Source organism: Ranitomeya imitator, chromosome 8, assembly GCF_032444005.1.
Source record: "Ranitomeya imitator isolate aRanImi1 chromosome 8, aRanImi1.pri, whole genome shotgun sequence".
NCBI lineage: Eukaryota > Metazoa > Chordata > Amphibia > Anura > Dendrobatidae > Ranitomeya > Ranitomeya imitator.
This window is the reverse complement of record NC_091289.1, coordinates 119,194,257-119,218,577: the sequence shown is the minus strand read 5'-3', so window position 1 is coordinate 119,218,577 and position 24,321 is coordinate 119,194,257. Positions and strand designations below refer to the sequence as shown.

At 44.9% G+C, this 24,321-nt stretch overlaps 1 protein-coding gene and 1 long non-coding RNA gene across 4 annotated transcripts in view; one reads left to right on the top strand and one right to left on the bottom strand.

Annotated features, from left to right (window-relative positions):
- Window positions 1–24,321, bottom strand: part of LOC138647925 (complement factor H-related protein 1-like) — a 370,015-nt gene that overhangs the window by 26,344 nt on the left and 319,350 nt on the right. For all 3 annotated transcript variants that reach the window (XM_069737292.1, XM_069737295.1, XM_069737294.1), the window contains one exon: window positions 9,726–9,905. In XM_069737292.1, the coding sequence (XP_069593393.1) occupies window positions 9,726–9,905 (180 nt within the window). The remainder of the gene's footprint in view (window positions 1–9,725; window positions 9,906–24,321) is intronic.
- The window catches only part of LOC138647926 (uncharacterized), a 422,930-nt gene that overhangs the window by 281,711 nt on the left and 116,898 nt on the right, over window positions 1–24,321 (top strand). The window lies entirely within an intron of this gene.

The window sequence follows — 24,321 nt, the reverse complement described above, 5'->3', positions numbered from 1 at the left end:
GTATATTGCCCAGTCACGTAGTATATTGCCCAAACACGTAGTATATTGCCCAGTCACGTAGTATATTGCCCAGTCACGTAGTATATTGCCCAGCCACGTAGTATATTGCCCAGTTACATAGTATATTACCCAGTGATGTAGTATATTGCCCAGCCACGTAGTATATTTCCCAGTTACGTAGTATATTGCCCAGTGACGTAGTATACAGCACAGAGCCACGTAGTATATTGCACAGCGACGTAGTATACAGCACAGAGCTACGTAGTATATTGCCCAGCCACGTAGTATATTGCCCAGCCACGTAGTATATTACCCAGTCATGGAGTATATTGCCCAGTTACGTAGTATATTGCCCAGTGACGTAGTATACAGCACAGTGCCACATAGTATATTGCACAGCGACGTAGTATACAGCACAGAGCCACGTAGTATATTGCCCAGCCATGTAGTATATTGGCTAGTCACGTAGTATATTACCCAGCTACGTAGTATATTGCCCAGTCACGTATGTCACAGGTTAAAAAACAAAACAAAAGATATACTCACCTTCCAAGGGCCCCTTGTAGTTCGTTCACATAACCGTGATGTCATGGCAGGTCCTTCTCACGCAAGCGCGCAGGACCTGTGATGACGTTGCGGACACATGACCGTGATGTCATGGCAGGTCCTTCTCGCACAGGCGCGCATGGCTTGTGATGATGTCGCGATCACATGACCGTGACTTCATGGCAGGTCCTTCTCCCATACCATCCTTGCCACCGGAAGTTGCCGCTTGCATGGAGCGGTTACCGGAGCGTTGCGAGGAGTGGGAAAGGCGACGGAAGGTGAGTATATAATGATTTTTCATGTGTTAAATTATTTTTAACATTAGATGTTTTTACTATTGACGCTGCATAGGCAGCATCAATAGTAAAATCTTGGTCACACAGGGTTAATAGCGGCAGTAACGGAGTGAGTTACTCGCGGCATAACGTGGTCCGTTACCGCTGTCATTAACCCTGTGTGAGCGGTGACTGCGGGGAGTATGGAGCAGGTGCCGGGCGCTGACTGCAGGGGAGTAGGGAGGGACTAATCGGACTGTGACCATCGCTGATTGGTCGCGGCATCCATGACAGGCAGCTGGCGAGACCAATCAGCGACTTGGATTCCATGACAGACAGAGGCCGTGACCAATGAATTGGATTCCGTGACAGACTGAAGGACAGACAGACAGAAAGACGGAAGTGACCTTTAGACAATTATATAGTAGACTAGATTGTGGCCCGATTCAAACGCATTGGGTATTCTAGAATATTCATGTCCCCGTAGTATTTGGACAATGATGATTTCAGAATTCGCGGCAGACTGTGCCCGTCGCTGGTTGGTCAAGGCAACCTTTATGACATCATCGTCGCCATGGCAACCATTATGACATCTACATCGATACTGTGCCCGTCGCTGATTGGTCGAGGCCGCCAGGCCTCAACCAATCAGACACGGGATGTCTACGTCCTTTATGACATCATCGTCGCTGTGCCCGTCGCTAATTGGTTGAGGCCGCCAGGCCTGGCGGCCTCGACCAATCAGAGACGCGGGATTTCCAGGACAGACAGACAGACAGAAAGAAAGACAGACGGAAAAACCCTTAGACAATTATATATATAGACTAGATTGTGGCCCGATTCTAACGCATCGGGTATTCTAGAATATGCATGTCCCTGTAGTATATGGACAATGATGATTCCAGAATTCGTGGCAGACTGTGCCCGTCGCTGATTGGTTGAGGCAACCTTTATGACATTGTCACCATGGCAACCATTATGACATCTACGTCATAGAACTTAACACAATTGAATGAAATTATGAAACAGATCATCAAAATATATAAACCACATTACATGAACTGTAACTGTATTTAAATAAATCATCGGACAAAAGAAGGACATTGACACTATAATACATTTATTAACAATATCAAGCCAAAATATTTTTGTACACCACATTTCTTGTGAATACCTTTTGACTACCTATAAGCAACTTTCCTTGTAAAGGGGTAGGAAGAACTTGCACCTTGACGTTGGATCTCATTTTAACTCTTGAAAATGCAACGTAGAGTTGTCCATGACCAAAAACGGGCTGCGGTAGATATATGCCAACACGGTGTAGAGTTTGACCTTGTGACTTGTTTATTGTCATGGCAAAAGCTGGTTTTATTGGAAACTGTCGACGCCGAAGCCTAAATGGAAGACCCGTGTCTGAAGGACATAAATCAATGCGTGGAATGAACACTTCATCTCCTTTTGCTGATCCAGTGATCACTCTTGCTTGAATGACGTGAGAATGGAGTCCAGTAACAATAAGGCGAGTTCCATTACATAGACCATTTTTCGTATTTAGATTCTGCAGCAACATTATGATTGTTCCAACTTTCAGTTGAAGTCTGTGGGATGGCATTCCTGATGGTGTAAGACTATTTAAAAATTCAACTGGATAATGCTCTCATTCATCTTCATTGTCTACATCCACTGAATCATCACTTTTATACAACTTATACTCACCAGGCATTCTATCCATCACACGGGAATTTAGCAGAGCCACGGCATCATTCTTGGGACAGAGAATTGCACGAGAAGAGGCCCTCTCAACACTGCTTTGGTCGTTCACATCAATTTCAATGCATTGTCCAAAAACATCAGTTATGATGCAGTCAGTGCACAACATGTCTTCTGGTATTTCAATAATATCTTCTCCAAGGTTGTATTGGTTGCTAAGTTCACCGTTGCCAAGTTTAAGAAGCCAGTTGCTATACTCTGGGTCCGAAGATCGCATATTGTTAATTAGTTGGAGTTTATTGAACTGTTTCCAAAGGTCAGCCATTTTTAAGCTGGACTCGATAACATCTGTTCTTGTTCCATTTGGTATGACTGGAAGGCATTGCCTAAAATCTCCACCAATGACAAAAACTTTACCTCCAAACGGAATTTTATTTTTTTCAGCAACATTTGTAGTCATTACTTCACGCAGAAGTCTGTCAATTAAGCTCAAAGCGTATTTGGGTGCCATGGTGCACTCGTCAAGTATGAAAACATGTGCATTTTTTAACAGTCTTCCTGCAAATGTGTCTTGTTTTATTCTGGAAATAGAGATTTCGTTGACTGGAACTGGTATCCCAAAGAGTGAATGGATAGTGCGACCTCCTCGTAAAAGGTTTGCTGCAATCCCTGTTGTAGCCGATGGCAATACAACTTTTCCCAACCCTCTAACGTGATGCATTAAAGCTTCATAGAGGTATGTTTTACCGCTCCCTCCTGGACCGTCAATAAAGAAACATTTTGGCCTTGCATCTGCTTGGTTTTCTATAGCGCTCACAATAGTGTCATATGCAATCCGTTGTTGTTCATTTAAGGAGTTTGTCTTCTCTGTTGCCAGCAATAATTCATAAGCTTCGTCATACTCCGGAACTTGTGGAACTTGAATGGCAGGCTGGGGCAAATTAAAGTCTGAAAACGTTTTTCCATGTAGTAGTAAGATATTTTGGACATTTTGCATGGCATACGATTCGCAATTTTGACAACCTCCACTTCTGCTGTGAAGACGTAGGCAGTAGTCCTCGATTAGATGTTCTTTAAAATTTGTCCAAAGTTGAGCTGGATTTGTAGGCGGTCCAAATACACAGATGTAGGCAAACAATTCACAAAGTTGCTTAGGCATATGTAGAGTAACTGCGTCTTCTAAAGTAAGTTTCCACACAGTATCATCCAAAAGAAGTCCTAAGGCCAAAGCTGCAGCTTTAAATGTATCGTGCAATACTCCGTTAACGGTTTTCATATCGTCATACGTTTTAGCTCCTTTGATATGTAGTAGTAACAGCCGAAGGCAATATCTTTCTTGATCCTTGACACTAACAGTATACATGCGTCCAATTATTCTGCTAACTCCTCGTTGTCTTGGATTCCAAGTTTTATTCCAAACGTAATGCTCTGGAATCTCTCGGTACAAATACTGCCTTGCGTTTTCGTCACGTTGGTTCAGCAAAAACCATTCCATTAATGTTGATGTCGTGCTTAAAGTTTTTGAGACATCTTTGACTTCAGCATCTTCAAAGAAATAAAGCTGCTATTGATTTGGTAAATGAATAGCTAAACGTATAATGGCATGGGACTGTGAATGCATTGGAAACGCAAATATCCTCCAAGCTGCTTCTGGAGCACTGACATATCTTGAGTCAACAAAAGTTGATGATTCATCGTGATTGACTGTTTTCTGTTGTATTTCGATGTTAGCTTTGTCATGCCCCTTGTAGATGTACTTGAAGAGATATTTTACACTTTTTATTGAAGCACAGACTTCTATGTTGATGTGACAGTTGTAGCATTTTGATAAGTACGGGTTGTATGGGACTATCCATGAGTTATTTATAATTTTATTGTTGCAAGCAATGTTATCAATGTGTTGTCGCCGGTAGGATGGGTAGCCATCCAAGTCTTTAACAGTGTGCTGTTTCAACTCCTTTGGAAACCCTTTTGTACACTTTCCGTTTTCCATGCATGGACTTTTTGGATTTGCTACACCGCATGGGCCATGAACCATATGAGAGACTACAATATTATACAGTTCTGGATACTTTTCTTGGTTAGGAATTTCAGCCCACACTATATTGTCAATTTCTTCCTCCGTACGAATATTGGAATCCGTGTCTAAGATAATTAGTATATGCGCATGTGGGAGACCTCGTTTCTGAAACTCTATGACGTGTACCATTGCTACGACTGTTCCAAAAAGTCCATTTTTGATGTCTTTCAAAAGGCTGATGAGTTTCAGTCGAAATACGCGTGCGACTAAGTCCGGCCTGTGTTCAACTTTTTGCCAGGGTTCTAGATTTTCGGTAATTTCTGGCCATTTAGGATTACAGGTCATTGTCACAAAAATGTCAGGTCTTCCAAACTTTGTTACTATTGCCATTGCATCTTGATAACGCTGTTGCATGTTGCGGGGGCTACCTTCAAATGACGACGGGAGGATTACTGTTTTTCCAATTGGAATTCCCTTTTCAATTGATTGTTGTTGCAAATGTTCTTGAAGAACGCAGTAGTCTTCAACTTTAAGTTGGTTTTGGTTCATTCTTATGAAATTTAGACGATTAGCTTCAATTTTAACATATGCGTCAACTAAGTACTGTTGTGTCAGTTTCCCACCGTTTAAAATAGGATTGAAGTAATTTCGGACAGACAGACGAAAACTGTAGTATTGCAGCTGTGTAATTCTTCTTGAAGTTCCTTGTTGGTTTAGGTTTTCATGCCACCCTTGTTCATCTCTTGGAAAGAATAGCGGATACAGAAGAGCATCAAGGTTGCTGTGCAAAATGCTAATTCGTTGTGTCTTAGGAACCAAAGGGTTGTTTTGGTCTGACTTAAGATGGACTAATATATCCCTTTGAAAAGGAGGTTCTCCATCATCGTTTTGAACAACAACTGCGACCTCACTTACACGTGGTTTGTTGTAAAGTCGGGGATCCTGTTTACGTTCTTGTTTAATGGCCATGAGAATAGAAGGCATTTCAGTACCATTTTGTATAGCCCTCTGTTCCTCCTCAGCTTGAACGTATTTTAGCATGCGATATGCGGCAGCAAATGGGCTTGTTTTTTGTAAATGTACAGCAATTTGGTTCATCAGTTCAGCATCACACTCTTCGTTTTCTTTTAGGTTTATCCTTTGTTCTGTAGCCTCATTTGTATCAATGATGTATAATTGTGCAAATTTTGGTGGTTGTCCTATTTCTGGGTGAAGTGTTCCAGTGCGATGGTAGCACCGAATGAAGCAAACGCATGAGAACTGTTGATGCTTCTGATATTTTCCATAAAATTTCTACTATGTTGATGCATTCCTTTCATTAACTGCTCAAACAGATCTGAGTAGTGAGGTCTCGGTAGCATAACTTTTCCTTTTTGGCAGCATTGAGTAAACTGATTGTCAGATGGTTTTTCATCAATGAAATTCAGAGAGTCGCATTTAGAGCAAACTCCATTCATATTCCCACAGTAGTGTTCATGAATTGTACTTTCATTGTCTGTTACATAATGTGCAAGTTGTTGAATATTGTCCTGGTCGTGCCTTAGTTGGTAGAGCATTCGTTTTTTATGAATTTGGCGATCATGTTGTTCCTGTTGCACAACAGTTTGTTGTGGTGTCTCCGGTTGACGACGGTGTCTGTGAGATTCCGTATCCTGGGCTTGTCTGGCGGCAGTTTGTTGTGGTGTCTCCTGTTGGTGACGTTGTCTGTGAGATTCCACATCCTGGGCTTGTCTGGCGTCAGTTTCTTGTGGTGTCTCCTGTTGGCGACGTTGTCTGTGAGATTCCACATCCTGGGCTTGTCTGGCGGCAGTTTCTTGTGGTGTCTCCTGTTGGCGACGTTGTCTGTGAGATTCCACATCCTGGGCTTGTCTGGCGTCAGTTTCTTGTGGTGTCTCCTGTTGGCGAAGTTGTCTGTGAGATTCCACATCCTGGGCTTGTCTGGCGTCAGTTTCTTGTGGTGTCTCCTGTTGGCGACGTTGTCTGTGAGATTCCACATCCTGGGCTTGTCTGGCGTCAGTTTCTTGTGGTGTCTCCTGTTGGCGACGTTGTCTGTGAGATTCCACATCCTGGGCTTGTCTGGCGTCAGTTTCTTGTGGTGTCTCCTGTTGGCGACGTTGTCTGTGAGATTTCACATCCTGGGCTTGTCTGGCATCAGTTTCTTGTGGTGTCTCCTGTTGGCGACATTGTCTGTGAGATTCCACATCCTGGGCTTGTCTGGCGTCAGTTTCTTGTGGTGTCTCCTGTTGGCGACGTTGTCTGTGAGATTCCACATCCTGGGCTTGTCTGGCGTCAGTTTCTTGTGGTGTCTCCTGTTGGCGACGTTGTCTGTGAGATTCCACATCCTGGGCTTGTCTGGCGTCAGTTTGTTGTGATGTCTCCTGTTCCCGATGTTGTCGTTTTCTTGCTGCTGCTGCTTTTCGGTCATCCTCATTGGCGTATTTTCGTTTACGACCCATTCTACATACAGGGAGACGCAGGCACGCACCCTACACAATGGCGGCACTTGACAGCAGTGGAGGACAATGATGATTCCAGAATTCGCAGCAGACTGTGCCCGTCGCTGAATCAGAAACGTGGGATTTCTACGTCCTTTATGACATCATCGTCGCTGTGCCCGTTGCTGATAGGTCGAGGCCTGGCGGCCTCGACCAATCAGAGACGCGGGATTTCTACGTCGATGCTGTGCCGGTCTCTGATTGGTCGAGGCCTGGTGGCCTCGACCAATGAGAGACGCGGGATTTCCAGGACAGACAGACAGAAAGACAGACAGACAGAAAGACAGACAGAAAGACAGACAGACGGAAAAACCCTTAGACAATTATATATATAGATAAGCAGCAGACAGGAATGGAGCTTTTGGAGGTATGCAGTGAGAGCTATGTACTCACATACAGTGCCTGCAGGCGTTGCACTGATGTGGATATGTGCACATAGACTCCCGTGCCTACCTAGCGCTGCAATCTCTGCAACGCTCATCACTACTATTTATCCTAAGTCATATTGCAACACTCGTTAAAGGGTTTATTGTGACTTGTAGGATCGCTACTTCCAACAGGTGGCGCTATAGAGTTCAAATACTCTATTTCTCTGAAAAGGCAATTTGCATGTTAAATTTCCCAGAGGAAATAAGCTCTCTACAAGGAAAAACCTTACCCCTTACATAAAGAAAATCCATTTTGAAAAACCATGGGGAAACAATCCTTCCTTAATTTCATATCTAACAACATTTCATATCTTAAAATAATGGCTTACTTCATAAATATGTAAATAAACCATATATCCTAACAGGAATTAGGAGTTTATCCGACTAATTTTGTATCCTTCCTTTATGTATTAACTTATTAGCACTCTAAATAAACAGATAATCATACATTTTGCACATCATATTCTCAATGTGTTCTATCTGTGGTAGATGCTTGGTGCAACTGTCAGACACATGATCATCCATGCAGATTGATCGTGCTATTTAAAGTTCACTTGATCCGGGCTGCTACATCTCTGATAAAGAAAGTCGCAGCTTTTGAAATGCATCGGATATTGCTCCTCTAACCAGCCTGATTTTGTTTCGCATCTGCTGGCGGTGCACTACCGCTTGGGTCAAGCGGCAGTAATTCCTCTGTGCACGCCATCAGCTGGGGCTGTGTTGCTCATTCTTGATCATCTCATATTCTCCAGACAGTGAAAACCCACCACCCAAACCAGCTGCATGCTTTGCAGTATCCAACAACAGGATGAGTGCACCACAGCACTTGTTCTCATTGCTCCCAAGGAATAGAGACAGCGAACATCACGCATCTCCCATGCAGTGACAAAGCAGCAGGTAAAAGACCTTCTCCCACTGCCGATTACTGTTACTCCATGATGTATTCAATCTCACTCATTCATTCTCAGTGACGGTCCTAGTTTATTTGTTTCACCTTTATTCATTCATTGCTCAGGGATCATTGAACATTATAGCTCTCAAACTTCCCTGTAACAAACAGTTACGCACCATATCATCACTGATCACGATATTCTCTTGAGCATTGCACTTTACTATTTTTGGATAAGTGATTAAAATTGGAGTGACCTTTGACACACCATCGCCTTGCTATTTATTGTGACATATAATTCCTTTTTACTATGCGTGAGTGACCCTTGGTACACTAACTTAAGGTACCTTCACACATAACGATATCGTTAACGATATCGTTGCTTTTTGTGACGTAGCAACGATATCGTTAAGGAAATCGTTATGTGTGACAGCGACCAACGATCAGGCCCCTGCTGGGAGATCGTTGGTCGCTGAGGAAAGTCCAGAACTTTATTTCATCGCTGGACTTCCCGCTGACATCGCTGGATCGGCGTGTGTGACGCCGATCCAGCGATGTCTTCACTGGTAACCAGGGTAAACATCGGGTTACTAAGTGCAGGGCCGCGCTTAGTAACCCGATGTTTACCCTGGTTACCAGCGTAAACGTTAAAAAAACAAACACTACATACTTACCTTCAGCTGTCTGACCCCGACGCTGTGCTTCTCTGCACTCCTCCTGCATCCTGTGTCAGCGCCGGCTAGCCGGAAAGCACAGCGGTGACGTCACCGCCCTGCTTTCCAGCTGACCGGCGCTGACAGTGCAGAGGAAAGCAGAGCGCCGGAGGACAGACAGCGAGAGGTAAGTATGTAGTGTTTTTTTTTTTAACGTTTACGCTGGTAACCAGGGTAAACATCGGGTTACTAAGCATGGCCCTGCGCTTAGTAACCCGATGTTTACCCTGGTTAACGGGGACCTCGGGATCGTTGGTCGCTGGAGAGCTGTCAGTGTGACAGCTCTCCAGCGACCAAACAGCGACGCTGCAGCGATCGACATCGTTGTCGGTATCGCTGCAGCGTCGCTTAGTGTGAAGGTACCTTTAGTGAGCAGTTATTTATGTGATTATCTATTAGGGACCTGATCTGATCACCGATCCCACCACTTTTATATTGTGCGTGCACACCTCTCTCTGCCCGTAGCACCGTTTTGACCTTCTAAATTTCACATACACTTTTTCAGGCAACAGGTGGTAGTTTTCACCAACCCAGGCAGCTGGGTTGATTTCATTGTGTCTAGCGACAGTGCCTCATTGATTCCTTCATTTATCCTATTTATGGACAGTTTGATTTTTGTAATAAATAAGTGCATACATAGAAGACTTACTTGCAGCAGTACATTTTGGGTATTGTATTTTTCCCAATGTACATGTAGCTTCCAGCCCCTTTTCTGGTATCATTTCTTCATCACATTGAAATTTGATTGTTTGTCCACGTTCCACTACTGTGCTTACATTATAATGAATATTATTGGCAATCATTTCCGATGGTTGTAAAATACAAAAACCTGGAAAATAAAAAAATGAATTGTTACTTCTGTATTGTTTGTTGTCCATAGAACACTCCAGTAAGTATAAAAAAGATAAATGTATCATGTTATTAATGATCTATGAGAAATTACTCAGACGTACCCAAGTTAGACAAAGACAGAAGAGGGCACCTGTATAATATATGCTATACCATAAATTCAAATCATCCTGGCTTCAGCGGGACTGTCCAAATTTGAGGGGTCAGTCCTGCCACATCAGGGCTTTGTCCCAACTTCCATTCACATCTCTTCGATGTCTTCTTCACTCCATAGCTCCTCCTCAGGGGCAGGACCTGCATCTCTAACATATTAAATAAATATGCAATTCTCTTCCTCTCTGGTCTCCAAGAGAACCAAACCAACAACCTCTTACATTGCAGTTATCAGCTAAAGCAAAGCGTCACATGCTGAACTGACTAGTAGTGTAGGTTTTGGTATGCTTCAGTTGTTTTGCAGACTCTGAGATCACAGGCAGGTAATACTGGTACAGAGATACATCTGTACATAGCAGTGTATTTCTATGTCTCTGTATTCTTGAGGAAAAATAAAAGTCTTTTTCTTCCTATAAAATTATTAATAATTACTAAAAACTCTATTTTCTTTACTTGTAATTTGGTCTGTCTAGGATTTGAGCCCACAATCCCTATCACTGAAAGCAACAGTTAAAGTTACGAGCCTCATGCATTTGTATGCCTGAAGCTGCATTGCAGGCTCTGAACCCACAAGCAGATGATGCTGGTACATAAAGATAATCTGTACATAGCAGTATATTTCTTTGTCACTGGTGAAGAAAAATCAATATAGCAAGAACAAAAGAATAGGGTGCACCTCCAAAATCAGTCTAGCACATAATATGTGTGAAACATGGGGGCACCTGTTGTGAATTCTGTTGTCAAGCTCCCTCTTGTGGTCATGAATGGTACTTCGGCTGGTTCTGTCCATGGGCTTCCTCTGGTGGGTGTGAGTGGGGCTGCGGCTTCTGAGGTTCCTTCCACAGGTGACGAGGTTAATTCGTTAGCTGGCTGCTCTATTTAACTCCACCTAGATCTTTGCTCCATGCCACCTGTCAATGTTCCAGTATTGGTCTAGTTCACTCCTGGATCGTTCTTGTGACCTGTCTTCCCAGCAGAAGCTAAGTTCCTGCTTGTTTTTCTTTAGTTTGCTATTTTCTGTCCAGCTTGCTATTTTGATTGTTGTCTTGCTTGCTGGAAGCTCTGGGACGCAGAGGGAGCGCCTCCGCACCGTGAGTCGGTGCGGAGGGTCTTTTTGCGCCCTCTGCGTGGTCTTTTTGTAGTTTTTTGTGCTGACCGCAAAGCTACCTTTCCTATCCTCTGTCTGTTCAGTAAGTCGGGCCTCACTTTGCTAAATCTATTTCATCTCTGTGTTTGTAATTTTCATCTTTACTCACAGTCATTATATGTGGGGGGCTGCCTTTTCCTTTGGGGAATTTCTCTGAGGCAAGGTAGGCTTTATTTTTCTATCTTTAGGGCTAGCTAGTTCCTTAGGCTGTGTCGAGTTGCATAGGGAGCGTTAGGAGCAATCCACGGCTATTTCTAGTGTGCGTGATAGGAATAGGGATTGCGGTCAGCAGAGTTCCCACATCTCAGAGCTCGTCCTATATTATCAGTAACTATCAGGTCATTCCGTGTGCTCTTAACCACCAGGTCCATTACTGTCCTGACCACCAGGTCATAATAGTACAGGTGGCCCAAAGTACTAATGCATCTCAATAGAGGGATAAGAGAAGTTCTGAGACCATTTTTTTTTCTTTGCAGTGTGTTTTGTCTCTCTTTTCCCCTTTACCTCTGGGTGGTTCAGGATACAGGTGTAGATATGGACATTCAAGGTCTGTCCTCTTGTATGGATAATCTCACTGCAAGGGTACAAAACATTCAAGATTTTGTGGTTCAGAATCCAATGTTAGAGCCTAGGATTCCAATTCCTGATTTGTTTTTTGGGGATAGATCTAAGTTTCTGAATTTCAAAAATAATTGTAAATTGTTTCTTGCTTTGAAACCTCGCTCCTCAGGTGACCCTGTTCAACAAGTGAAAATCATTATTTCTTTGCTACGTGGCGACCCTCAAGACTGGGCATTTTCCCTTGCGCCAGGAGATCCGGCATTGCGTGATGTTGATGCATTTTTTCTGGTGCTCGGATTGCTTTATGATGAACCTAATTCAGTGGATCAGGCAGAGAAAATCTTGCTGGCTCTGTGTCAGGGTCAGGATGAGGTAGAGATATATTGTCAGAAGTTTAGGAAGTGGTCTGTACTCACTCAGTGGAATGAATGTGCCCTGGCAGCAATTTTCAGAAAGGGTCTCTCTGAAGCCCTTAAGGATGTCATGGTGGGATTTCCCATGCCTGCTGGTCTGAATGAGTCTATGTCTTTGGCCATTCAGATCGATCGACGCTTACGTGAGCGTAAAGCTGTGCACCATTTGGCGGTATTATCTGAGCATAGACCAGAGCCTATGCAATGTGATAGGACTTTGACCAGAGCTGAACGGCAAGAACACAGACGTCGGAATGGGCTGTGTTTTTACTGTGGTGATTCCACTCATGCTATCTCCGATTGTCCTAAGCGCACTAAGCGTTTCGCTAGGTCAGCCACCATTGGTACGGTACAGTCGAAATTTCTATTGTCCGTTATTCTGATCTGCTCTTTGTCATCCTATTCTGTTATGGTATTTGTGGATTCAGGCGCTGCCCTGAATTTGATGGACTTGGAGTTTGCTAGGCGCTGTGGTTTTTTCTTGGAGCCCTTGCAGTATCCTGTTCCATTGAGAGGAATTGATGCTACGCCTTTGGCCAAGAATAAGCCTCAGTACTGGACCCAATTGACCATGTGCATGGCTCCTGCACATCAGGAGGATATTCGCTTTTTGGTGTTGCATAATCTGCATGATGTGGTCGTTTTGGGGTTGCCATGGCTACAGGTCCATAATCCAGTATTGGATTGGAAATCTATGTCTGTGTCCAGCTGGGGTTGTCAGGGAGTACATGGTGATGTTCCATTTTTGTCTATTTCGTCATCCACCCCTTCTGAAGTCCCGGAGTTTTTGTCGGATTACCGGGATGTATTTGATGAGCCCAAATCCAGGTCCCTACCTCCTCATAGGGATTGCGATTGTGCTATCAATTTGATTCCTGGTAGTAAGTTTCCTAAGGGCTGACTGTTCAATTTATCTGTGCCTGAGCACGCCGCTATGCGGCGTTATGTAAAGGAATCCTTGGAGAAGTGTCATATTCGCCCGTCGTCGTCACCATTGGGAGCAGGGTTCTTTTTTGTGGCCAAGAAGGATGGTTCTTTGAGACCTTGTATTGATTACCGCCTTCTTAATAAGATCACAGTCAAATTTCAGTACCCTTTGCCGCTGCTGTCGGATTTATTTGCTCAGATTAAGGGGGCTAGTTGGTTCACCAAGATAGATCTTCGTGGTGCGTATAATCTTGTGCGTATTAAACAGGGCGATGAATGGAAAACAGCATTTAATATGCCCGAGGGCCATTTTGAGTACCTGGTTATGCCATTCGGGCTTTCCAATGCTCCATCAGTATTTCAGTCCTTTATGCATGACATCTTCCGAGAGTACCTGGATAAATTCCTGATTGTATATTTGGATGATATTTTGGTCTTCTCGGATGATTGGGAGTCTCACGTGAAGCAGGTCAGAATGGTGTTCCAGGTCCTTCGTGCGAATTCTTTGTTTGTGAAGGGGTCAAAGTGTCTCTTTGGAGTTCAGAAGGTTTCATTTTTGGGTTTCATTTTTTCCCCTTCTACTATCAAGATGGACCCTGTTAAAGTCCAGGCCATTTATGATTGGACTCAGCCGACATCTGTGAAGAGTCTGCAAAAGTTCCTGGGCTTTGCTTATTTTTATCGTCGCTTCATCAGTAATTTTTCTAGTGTTGCTAATCCGTTGACTGATTTGACCAAGAAGGGTGCTGATGTGGTCAATTGGTCTTCTGTGGCTGTGGAAGCTTTTCAGGAGTTGAAGCATCGTTTTTCTTCTGCCCCTGTGTTGTGCCAGCCAGATGTTTCGCTTCCGTTCAGGTCGAGGTTGATGCTTCTGAGATTGGAGCAGGGGCTGTTTTGTCGCAAAGAAGTTCTGATGGCTCGGTGATGAAACCATGTGCCTTCTTTTCTAGAAAGTTTTCGCCTGCTGAGCGCAATTATGATGTTGGCAATCGCGAGTTGTTGGCCATGAAGTGGGCATTCGAGGAGTGGCGTCATTGGCTTAAAGGAGCCAAGCATCGCGTGGTGGTCTTGACGGATCACAAGAATTTGACTTATCTCGAGTCTGCCAAACGGTTGAATCCTAGACAGGCTCGTTGGTCGCTATTTTTCTCCCGTTTTGATTTTGTGGTTTCGTACCTTCCAGGCTCTAAGAATGTGAAGGCTGATTCCCTGTCAAGGAGTTTTGTGCCCGACTCTCCGGGTGTTCCTGAGCCGGCGGGTATTCTCAAAGAGGGGTTAATTTTGTCTGCCATCTCCCCTGATTTGCGGCGGGTGCTGCAAAAATTTCAGGCTGATAGACCTGACCGTTGCCCAGCGGAGAAACTGTTTGTCCCTGATAAATGGACTAGTAGAGTTATCTCGGAGGTTCATTGTTCGGTGTTGGCTGGTCATCCGGGAATCTTTGGTACCAGAGATTTGGTGGCTAGATCCTTTTGGTGGCCGTCTTTGTCGCGGGATGTGCGTTCTTTTGTGCAGTCCTGTGGGACTTGTGCTCGGGCTAAGCCCTGCTGTTCTCGTGTCAGTGGGTTGCTTTTGCCCTTGCCGGTCCCGAAGAGGCCCTGGACGCATATCTCTATGGATTTTATTTCGGATCTCCCTGTCTCTCAAAAGATGTCGGTCATATGGGTGGTTTGTGATCGCTTCTCTAAGATGGTCCATTTGGTATCATTGTCTAAATTGCCTTCCTCCTCTGATTTGGTGCCATTGTTTTTCCAGCATGTGGTTCGTTTACATGGCATTCCGGAGAACATCGTTTCGGACAGAGGTTCCCAGTTTGTTTCGAGGTTTTGGCGAGCCTTTTGTGCTAGGATGGGCTTTGATTTGTCTTTTTCCTCGGCTTTCCATCCTCAGACAAATGGCCAAACCGAACGAACTAATCAGACTTTGGAAACATATCTGAGATGCTTTGTTTCTGCTGATCAGGATGATTGGGTGTCCTTTTTGCCTTTGGCTGAGTTCGCCCTTAATAATCGGGCCAGCTCGGCTACTTTGGTTTCGCCGTTTTTCTGCAATTCTGGTTTCCATCCACGTTTCTCTTCAGGGCAGGTTGAGTCTTCGGACTGTCCTGGTGTGGATACTGTGGTGGATAGGTTGCAGCGGATTTGGACTCATGTGGTGGACAATTTGACATTGTCCCAGGAGAAGGCTCAACGTTTCGCTAACCGCCGGCGCTGTGTGGGTCCCTGACTTCGTGTTGGGGATTTGGTTTTGGTGTCGTCTCGTTATGTTCCTATGAAGGTTTCCTCTCCTAAGTTTAAGCCTCGTTTCATTGGTCCGTATAAGATTTCTGAGGTTCTCAATCCTGTGTGGTTTCGTTTGACCCTTCCAGCTTCTTTTGCCATCCATAATGTATTCCATAGGTCATTGTTGCGGAGATACGTGGCGCCTGTGGTTCCATCCGTTGATCCTCCTGCCCCGGTGTTGGTTGAGGGGGAGTTGGAGTATGTGGTGGAGAAGATTTTGGATTCTCGTATTTCGAGACGGAAACTCCAGTACCTGGTCAAATGGAAGGGTTATGGTCAGGAAGATAATTCCTGGGTCTTTGCCTCCGATGTTCATGCTGCCGATCTGGTTCGTGCCTTTCATTTGGCTCGTCCTGGTCGGCCTGGGGGCTCTGGTGAGGGTTCGGTGACCCCTCCTCAAGGGGGGGGGGTACTGTTGTGAATTCTGTTGTCAAGCTCCCTCCTGTGGTCATGAATGGTACTTCGGCTGGTTCTGTCCATGGGCTTCCTCTGGTGGGTGTGAGTGGGGCTGCGGCTTCTGAGGTTCCTTCCACAGGTGACGAGGTTAATTCGTTAGCTGGCTGCTCTATTTAACTTCACCTAGATCTTTGCTCCATGCCACCTGTCAATGTTCCAGTATTGGTCTAGTTCACTCCTGGATCGTTCTTGTGACCTGTCTTCCCAGCAGAAGTTAAGTTCCTGCTTGTTTTTCTTTAGTTTGCTATTTTTCTGTCCAGCTTGCTATTTTGATTGTTGTCTTGCTTGCTGGAAGCTCTGGGACGCAGAGGGAGCGCCTCCACACCGTGAGTCGGTGCGGAGGGTCTTTTTGCGCCCTCTGCGTGGTCTTTTTGTAGTTTTTTGTGCTGACCGCAAAGCTACCTTTCCTATCCTCTGTCTGTTCAGTAAGTCGGGCTTCACTTTGCTAAATCTATTTCATCTCTGTGTTTGTAATTTTCATCTTTACTCACAGTCATTATATGTGGGGGGCTGCCTTTTCCTTTGGGGAATTTCTCTGAGGCAAGGTAGGCTTTATTTTTCTATCTTTAGGGCTAGCTAGTTCCTTAGGCTGTGTCAAGTTGCATAGGGAGCGTTAGGAGCAATCCACGGCTATTTCTAGTGTGTGTGATAGGATTAGGGATTGCGGTCAACAGAGTTCCCACGTCTCAGAGCTCGTCCTATATTATCAGTAACTATCAGGTCATTCCGTGTGCTCTTAACCACCAGGTCCATTATTGTCCTACCACCAGGTCATAACAGGCACAACACCGTGCTTGGGAGAACAACATGGAACCAAGAGGAAAAGAAAAGACCAAGCCCATGAATCTGTGTGCACACCTGATTAAATATTCTAACACTAATGGTGTAAAATTTATAACTTTATTTGAACACTGGGACACACAAAAGCATAAATGTATAGAAACAATTAAAACCGTGATACAGCATGGTAGTAAACCAACACCCCTGACAATGAAAACATGGCAGTCCTACCAGATTACATACAGTACATATAAGTTTGACCAGCAGTAAACAATTGGCAATCAAATATATTTGAATAGGTCAGCGGCTAGTATATACAGCCTATCCTGAGAATATACAGTATAAATATATAAAGATATGTAAACATATGGAGAGACCAACCTGAAAGAAATATATATACAGATATACCTATATACAACAATTAGTAGCTAATAGGCAAAATGTGGTAAAACCATACTGGAACCTATGTGCAAAATGCATATCGACTTGCAAGGTATGGAGTTCACAAAAAAATGTAGACTCAAAAAATCAAATCAAAAAAGTAGATGCATGAGAGTCAGAAGAGAAGACCAGAGACCTTGGTGAAAAATAAGCCAATTGAGCTTGAAAAAAGTGTCCAAGGTATATCTGCCTAAGCACATGCGGAGGACACCAACAAACTGCCATGGTGGGCAGTCAGATCCCAGCTGTCTTGCACAGCGATACGCGTGCGTCTTCCCCACACCCTTCTTTGTTGATCAGACTGATAAGTTCCCTGAGGGGCCTAGTTCCCAAAACGGTGTTACTTGTGAGTGACTTTCCCTGTTTAGACATATCAGGGGCTCTCTAAATGCAACATGGCATCTGCTAATTGATCCAAACAAATTTTACATTCAAAAAGTCAAATGGCGCTCATTCCCTTACAAGCCCTGCTGTCTGCCCAAAAAGTGGTTTCCCCCCACATATTGGATATCAGCATGCTCAGTAGAAGTTGCAGAGCAAATTTTGTGGTCCATTTTATCATGTTGCCTTTGCAAAAATAAAAGAACTGGTACTAAAATAAAACTTTTCTGATAATAAGTTAAATGTTCCTTTTTTCCTCCACATTCCAGAAATTCCTGTGAAACACCTGAATTGTTAATAAACTTCTTCAATGTGGTTTACAGCACCTTGAGGGGTGCAGTTTTTAGAATGGTGTCACTTGTGAGTATTTTCTGTCATATAGGCCCTTCAAAGTCATTTCAAATGGTTTTGTAAATTTTCTTGGAAAATGAGAAATCGCTGGTCAACTTTTAACCCTTTCAACTTCTTAAAAAATATAAATTTCAAAATTTGTTCTGATGTAAAGTTGATATGTGGGAAATTTATCTATTAACTATTTTGTGCAATATAATTCTCTGATTTAAGGGAATTAAAATTAAAAGCTTGAAAATTGCAATATTTAATTTTTTTTGCCAAATTTCAGTTTTTCCACAAATAATCATATCAAAGAAATTAAACCACTATATGTTAGGTGTCGAGCTCCCACCTCTGCACAGGGGGAATCTCATACCATCTCTGCTGCGGTCTCCCATTCCTCTCCAGCTGCAGTGGAGACTGCTCAGTGGAGACATCGGTCCTAGAGTTTGACTCAGGTTGATACCGGAGGACTGGTTACTACTGTTGTTCCAGGCTCTGCCTTTGTAGCCAGCGCTGATCAGCAGCGTGCAGATCTTTCTGGGACTAAGTCCTGCTTTTCCCATACTGGGCATGCCCATGGGACGAGCTCCCATTGGAGGTCGGGGGTCACATGCTCAGGTCCTGTAGCGGTTCCTGTTGGACCACTAGGAAGGTCCTTGAGTGCTAAAACTATAAAAGGTTTGCATGGCCACACAGCCATGCGCTAGTATCAAATCTATGTTAAGGGCTCAGCGCCAGTGTGGTCATCGTTGTATGTGGTCAGGGTTTGGCTGGGGTTCATTAGCTATTATCGCCAGTTCATCCCTCATTTCTCAACTTTGGTAGCTCCTTTGGTAGCCCTCACCAAGAAGGGAGCAAATTCCAAATCGAGTTCTCCAAGGCCTTCACTTCTATTAAATCTCATTTTGCTAGCGCTCCCATCCTACATCGCCCCGATGTAGATAAGCCATTTATAATGGAGGTGGTTGCCTCATCCGTTGGTGCTGGAGCAGTCCTCTTCCAAAAGGATGCTCAAGGTCGGAAGCATCCTTGCTTCTTCTTTTCCAAGACCTTCACACCAGTGGAGAGGAATTATTCCATTGGGGACAGGGAGTTGCTAGCAATGAAGTTGGCCTTCTCAGAGTGGAGATATCTTTTGGAGGGGGCTCGCTTTCCCTTCTAAGTATTCACGGACCACAAGAATTTTGGTCTATTTACAGACAGCCCAGCGATTGAATTCTCGCCAGGCCAGATGGTCCTTGTTCTTCTTCTGGTTCCATTTCACCCTCCATTTTCCTTCCGGGGAGAAGAACATTAGTGCCAACACTCTCTCTTGCTCCGTTGTATCATCTGAGGAGGAGGAAGAGGAGCCTCGGCTTATTGTCCCTTCCGAGAGCCTGAGAACTGTGGCCCCGTTTCCACTAGAGTCTGTGCTTCTGGGCAAGACTTTTGTACCATCAAGTTTGCGTCCAGAGGTTCTCTTGGGCTCACTCGTCCAGGGTGGGTGGACAATTTGGACCATAAGGACATCTGGGCTACTGGCGAGGACATACTGGTAGCCGCATATGGTCCGTGATGTCGCAGACTATGTTCGGGCTTGTGTCTCCTGTGCCAAGAACAAGTCTCCTCATCAACGGCCAGTTGGGTTGCTTCACCCCCTGCCGGCGGCGGACAGGCCCAGAGAGATTGTCGGGATGGATTTTGTGGTGGGCTCACCCAAGTCTCGTAGTGTCACCATTATTTGGGTGATCACCGACCATTTTTCCAAAATGGTGCACTTGGTGCCTCCTCCACAGCCAACTTCTGCACGGGCTCTGGCGGTGTTGTTTCTCAAACATATCTTTCGCCTACACGGTATGCCGGAAAAAATTGTCAGTGACCAGGGTCCCCAGTTTGCGTATCGATTCTGGAGAAAGCTTTGTTGTCTACTCAGCATTGAGTTGAATCTCTCCTCAGGATATCATCCAGAGATGAATGGGTTGGTAGAGAGGGCCAACCAGACCCTGGTCACATATCTACGACATTTTGTTTCTGCCAGGCAGGATGACTGGGCATCCTTGCTACCATGGGTAGAGTTTGTGCTTATCATTGCCATAGCTGACTCCACCGGTCAGACTCCTCCTTAATTACAGCCAGCATCCGCGGGTTCCTGTGCCTATGCCCGTATCTTCCGCTGACTCCAGGGTGGCAGACTGGGCTGTGGAGGCACGGGACATTTGGGACCGCACTCAGTATGCCATCCGGGCCTCCAAGGAGAGAATGAGGTCCTCCGCTGATGCACATCGGCGCCCTGCTCCGACCTTTGCTCCTGGCGACTTAGTGTGGCTCTCCGCCCGTAACATCAGGCTGCGAGTTGAGTCCACTAAGTTTGCACCTCACTACTTGGGTCCCTTCAAGGTCCTTGAACAGCTTAACCCTGTGGTTTACCGTCTGGCCCATCCTCCAAGCCTAGGTATCACCGACACCTTTCATGTGTCCCTCTTAAAGCCTGCATACATGTCCCGGTTTTCCGAGTCATCTGCCGGGACATCGGGTTCGTCTATGGATGATTACGAGGTGAACGCTATTTTAAGACCTGTTGAGCACATTCGAGCTCTGCAGCTCAATGCTGCCTTCGAGCATAATGAGGTCCAGGGAGGGGGGAACCGTAGGAGGGGGGTAATGTTAGGTGTCGATTTCCCACCTCTGCACAGGGGGAATCTCGAACCATCTCCGCTGCGGACTCCAATTCCTCTCCAGCTGCAGTGGAGCTGCTCAGCGGAGTCGTCGGTCCCAGCGTCTGACTCAGGCTGATACTGGGCAACTGGTTACTGCTGTTCTTCCAGGCTCTGCCTTTGTAGCCAGCACTGATCAGCAGCAAGCATGTCTTTCTGGGACTAAGTCCTGGTTTTCCCATACTGGGCATGCCCACAGGACGACCCCCTATTGGAGGTCGGGGTCACATGCGCAGGTGTTGTGAATTCTGCTTTTGGGCTCCCTCCGGTGGTTGTAGGTGGTAATGCAGTTGTCTCTGGGCTGCAGTCCTGGACAGGTGTATCTGCTGATTGCAATTCTGACTGGGGTATTTAGTTTTGCAGGACTCATTAGTCCTTGCCAGTTGTCAATGTTTCTTGGGAAGTGTTGGATCTCTGTCTGGCTTCTCCTGCTTAGCTGCCAATTCAGCAAAGATAAGTGTCTGTTTCTTTTTCTATGGCACACAAGCTGTGTGCTTGTTTTTTGATTGTATTCCTGCTCTGAGTTTAGTAATCTCTGGAGTTGCAGATATACGTTCCACGTCTTTAGTTATAGATGGAGGAATTTTTTGTATAATCTGCTGTGGATATTTTTGGAAGGGTTTTAATACTGACCGCACAGAACTCTGTCCTATCCTTTCCTATTTTAGCTAGAGTGGCCTCCTGTGCTAAATCCTGTTTTCTGACTGTGTGTGTCTTTCCTCTCCTACTCACAGCCAATATTTTTTGGGGGCTGCCTATCCTTTGGGGTTCTGCTCTGAGGCAAGGTAGTATTCCTATTTCCATCTTTAGGGGTATTTAGTCCTCCGGCTTTGACGAGGTGTCTAGGGCTTGTTAGGTACACCCCACGGCTACTTCTAGTTGCAGTGTTAAGATCAGGATTTCCGGTCAGTATAGTTACCACCTACTCCAGTGAAAGTTTTCATGCTGCTCCAAGGTCACTGTATCATAACAGTGCAACTGGCCCATAATGAGTTAAATGCATCTCAGAAGAAGGGAAGAAAGGTGTTGAGCCATTTATTTTCTTCAGTCTGCTTTATCTTCTCTTCCCTCTTTATCTCTGGGTGGCTGAGAAGCCTTGTGCAAGCATGGATGTTCAGGAATTAGTTTCTCGTGTAGACCAGCTTGCTGCTAGGGTACAGGGTATTTCTGATTATATTGTTCAAACTCCTGTTTTAGAGCCGAAGATTCCTATTCCTGATTTGTTTTTTGGTGACAGGTCCAAATTTTTGAGTTTTAAAAACAACTGTAAACTATTTTTTGCTCTGAGACCTCGATCCTCTGGTGATTCCATTCAGCAGGTTAAAATCGTCATCTCCCTGCTGCGTGGCGACCCGCAGGATTGGGCGTTTTCCCTGGAATCTGGGAATCTGGCTTTGCTTAATGTAGACTCTTTTTTTCAGGCTTTAGGATTATTATATGATGAACTGAATTCTGTGGATCAAGCTGAGAAAACCTTGTTGGCCCTGTCTCAGGGTCAAGAGGCGGCAGAATTGTATTGTCAGAAATTCAGAAAATGGTCTGTGTTGACTAAATAGAATAATGATGCTTTGGCAGCAATTTTCAGAAAGGGTCTTTCTGAATCCATTAAAGATGTTATGGTGGGGTTTCCCACGCCTTCCGGTCTGAGTGATTCTATGTCTCTGGCCATTCATATTGACCGGCGCTTATGGGAGCGCAGAACTGTGCGCGCTGTGGCGTTATTCTCAGAGCAGACTCCTGAGCCAATGCAGTGTGATAGGATTCTGTCTAAAACGGAACGACAAGGATTCAGATGTCAGAATAGGTTGTGTTATTATTGTGGTGACGCTTCTCATGTCATTTCAGTCTGCCCTAAGCGGACAAAGAGGATCGCTAGTTCATTTACCATCAGTACTGTACAACCTAAATTTCTGTTATCTGTGTCTTTGATCTGCTCATTGTCATCATTTTCTGTCAAGGCTTTTGTGGATTCAGGCGCCGCCTTGAACTTAATGGACTTTGAGTTTGCCAGGCATTGTGGTTTTCCTTTGCAGCCTTTGCAGAACCTTATTCCTTTAAGGGGCATTGATGCTACACCCTTGGCTAAAAATAAGCCCCAGTTTTGGACACAGGTGACCATGCGCATGGCGCCAGCCCATCAGGAAGATTGTCGATTTCTGGTGTTGCATAATTTGCATGATGCTATTGTGCTGGGTTTTCCGTGGTTGCAGGTACATAATCCTGTGTTGGATTGGAAGTCCATGTCTGTGACTAGTTGGGGTTGTCAGGGGGCTCATAATGATGTTCCTTTGAGGTCAATCTCCTCTTCTGAAATTCCAAAGTTTTTGTCTGATTTTCAGGATGTATTCGATGAGCCCAAGTCCAGTTTCCTTCCACCGCACAGGGACTGCGATTGTGCTATTGACTTGATTCCAGGCTGTAAGTTTCCTAAGGGTCGACTTTTCAACCTGTCTGTGCCTGAACATACCGCCATGCGGAGCTATATTAAGGAGTCTTTGGAGAAACGGCATATTCGGCCATCTTCTTCACCGTTGGGAGCGGGGTTCTTTTTTGTTGCTAAAAAAGATGGTTCCTTGAGACCCTGTATTGATTATCGCCTCTTGAATAAAATCACGGTCAAGTTTCAATACCCTTTACCTTTGCTTACCGATTTGTTTGCTAGGATTAAGGGAGCTAGTTGGTTTACGAAGATTGACCTTCGGGGGGGCATATAATCTTGTTCGTATTAAGCAGGGTGATGAATGGAAAACTGCGTTTAACACGCCCGAAGGCCCTTTTGAATACCTTGTGATGCCATTCGGGCTCAGCAATGCTCCATCTGTTTTTCAGTCCTTCATGCATGATATTTTCCGGACTTATATTGATAAGTTCTTGATTGTATATTTGGACGATATTTTGATTTTTTCCGATGATTGTGAGTCTCATGTGGAACAGGTCAGGATGGTATTTCAGATCCTTCGTGACAATGCCCTGTTTGTGAAAGGGTCTAAGTGTCTCTTTGGGGTGCAGAAGGTTTCTTTTTTGGGCTTTATTTTTTCTCCCTCGTCTATAGAGATGGATCCGGTTAAGGTTCAAGCCATTCATGATTGGATTCAGCCCACATCCGTTAATAGCCTTCAGAAATTTTTGGGTTTTGCAAATTTTTATCGCCGTTTCATTGCTAATTTTTCCAGGCGCTGATGTGGCGAATTGGTCCTCTGCGGCTGTCTCTGCCTTTCAGGAGCTGAAACGTCGATTTACTTCTGCTCCGGTGTTGCGCCAACCGGATGTTTCTCTTCCGTTTCAGGTTGAGGTTGACGCTTCTGAGATTGGGGCAGGGGCCGTTTTGTCTCAGAGGGATCCTGTTGGTTCCTTAATGAAACGGTGTGCCTTCTTTTCCCGTAAGTTTTCGCCTGCTGAACGCAATTATGATGTCGGCAACCGGGAGTTGTTGGCTATGAAGTGGGCGTTTGAGGAGTGGCGACATTGGCTTGAGGGAGCTAAGCACCATATTGTGGTCTTGACCGATCATAAGAATTTGTTTTACCTCGAGTCTGCTAAACAGCTGAATCCTAGACAGGCTCGATGGTCCTTGTTTTTTTTTCCCGTTTTGATTTCGTGGTCTCGTACCTTCTGGGTTCTAAAAACATTAAGGCTGATGCCCTCTCTAGGAGTTTTTTTTTTCGCCTGATTCTCCTAAGGCCTTAGAACCGGTCGGTATTCTGAAAGAAGGGGTGGCCCTTTCTGCCATTTCCCCTGATTTACGACGGGTTCTTCAGGAATTTCAGGCTGACAAACCTGACCGCTGTCCTGTGGGGAAACTGTTTGTTCCTGACAGATGGACTAG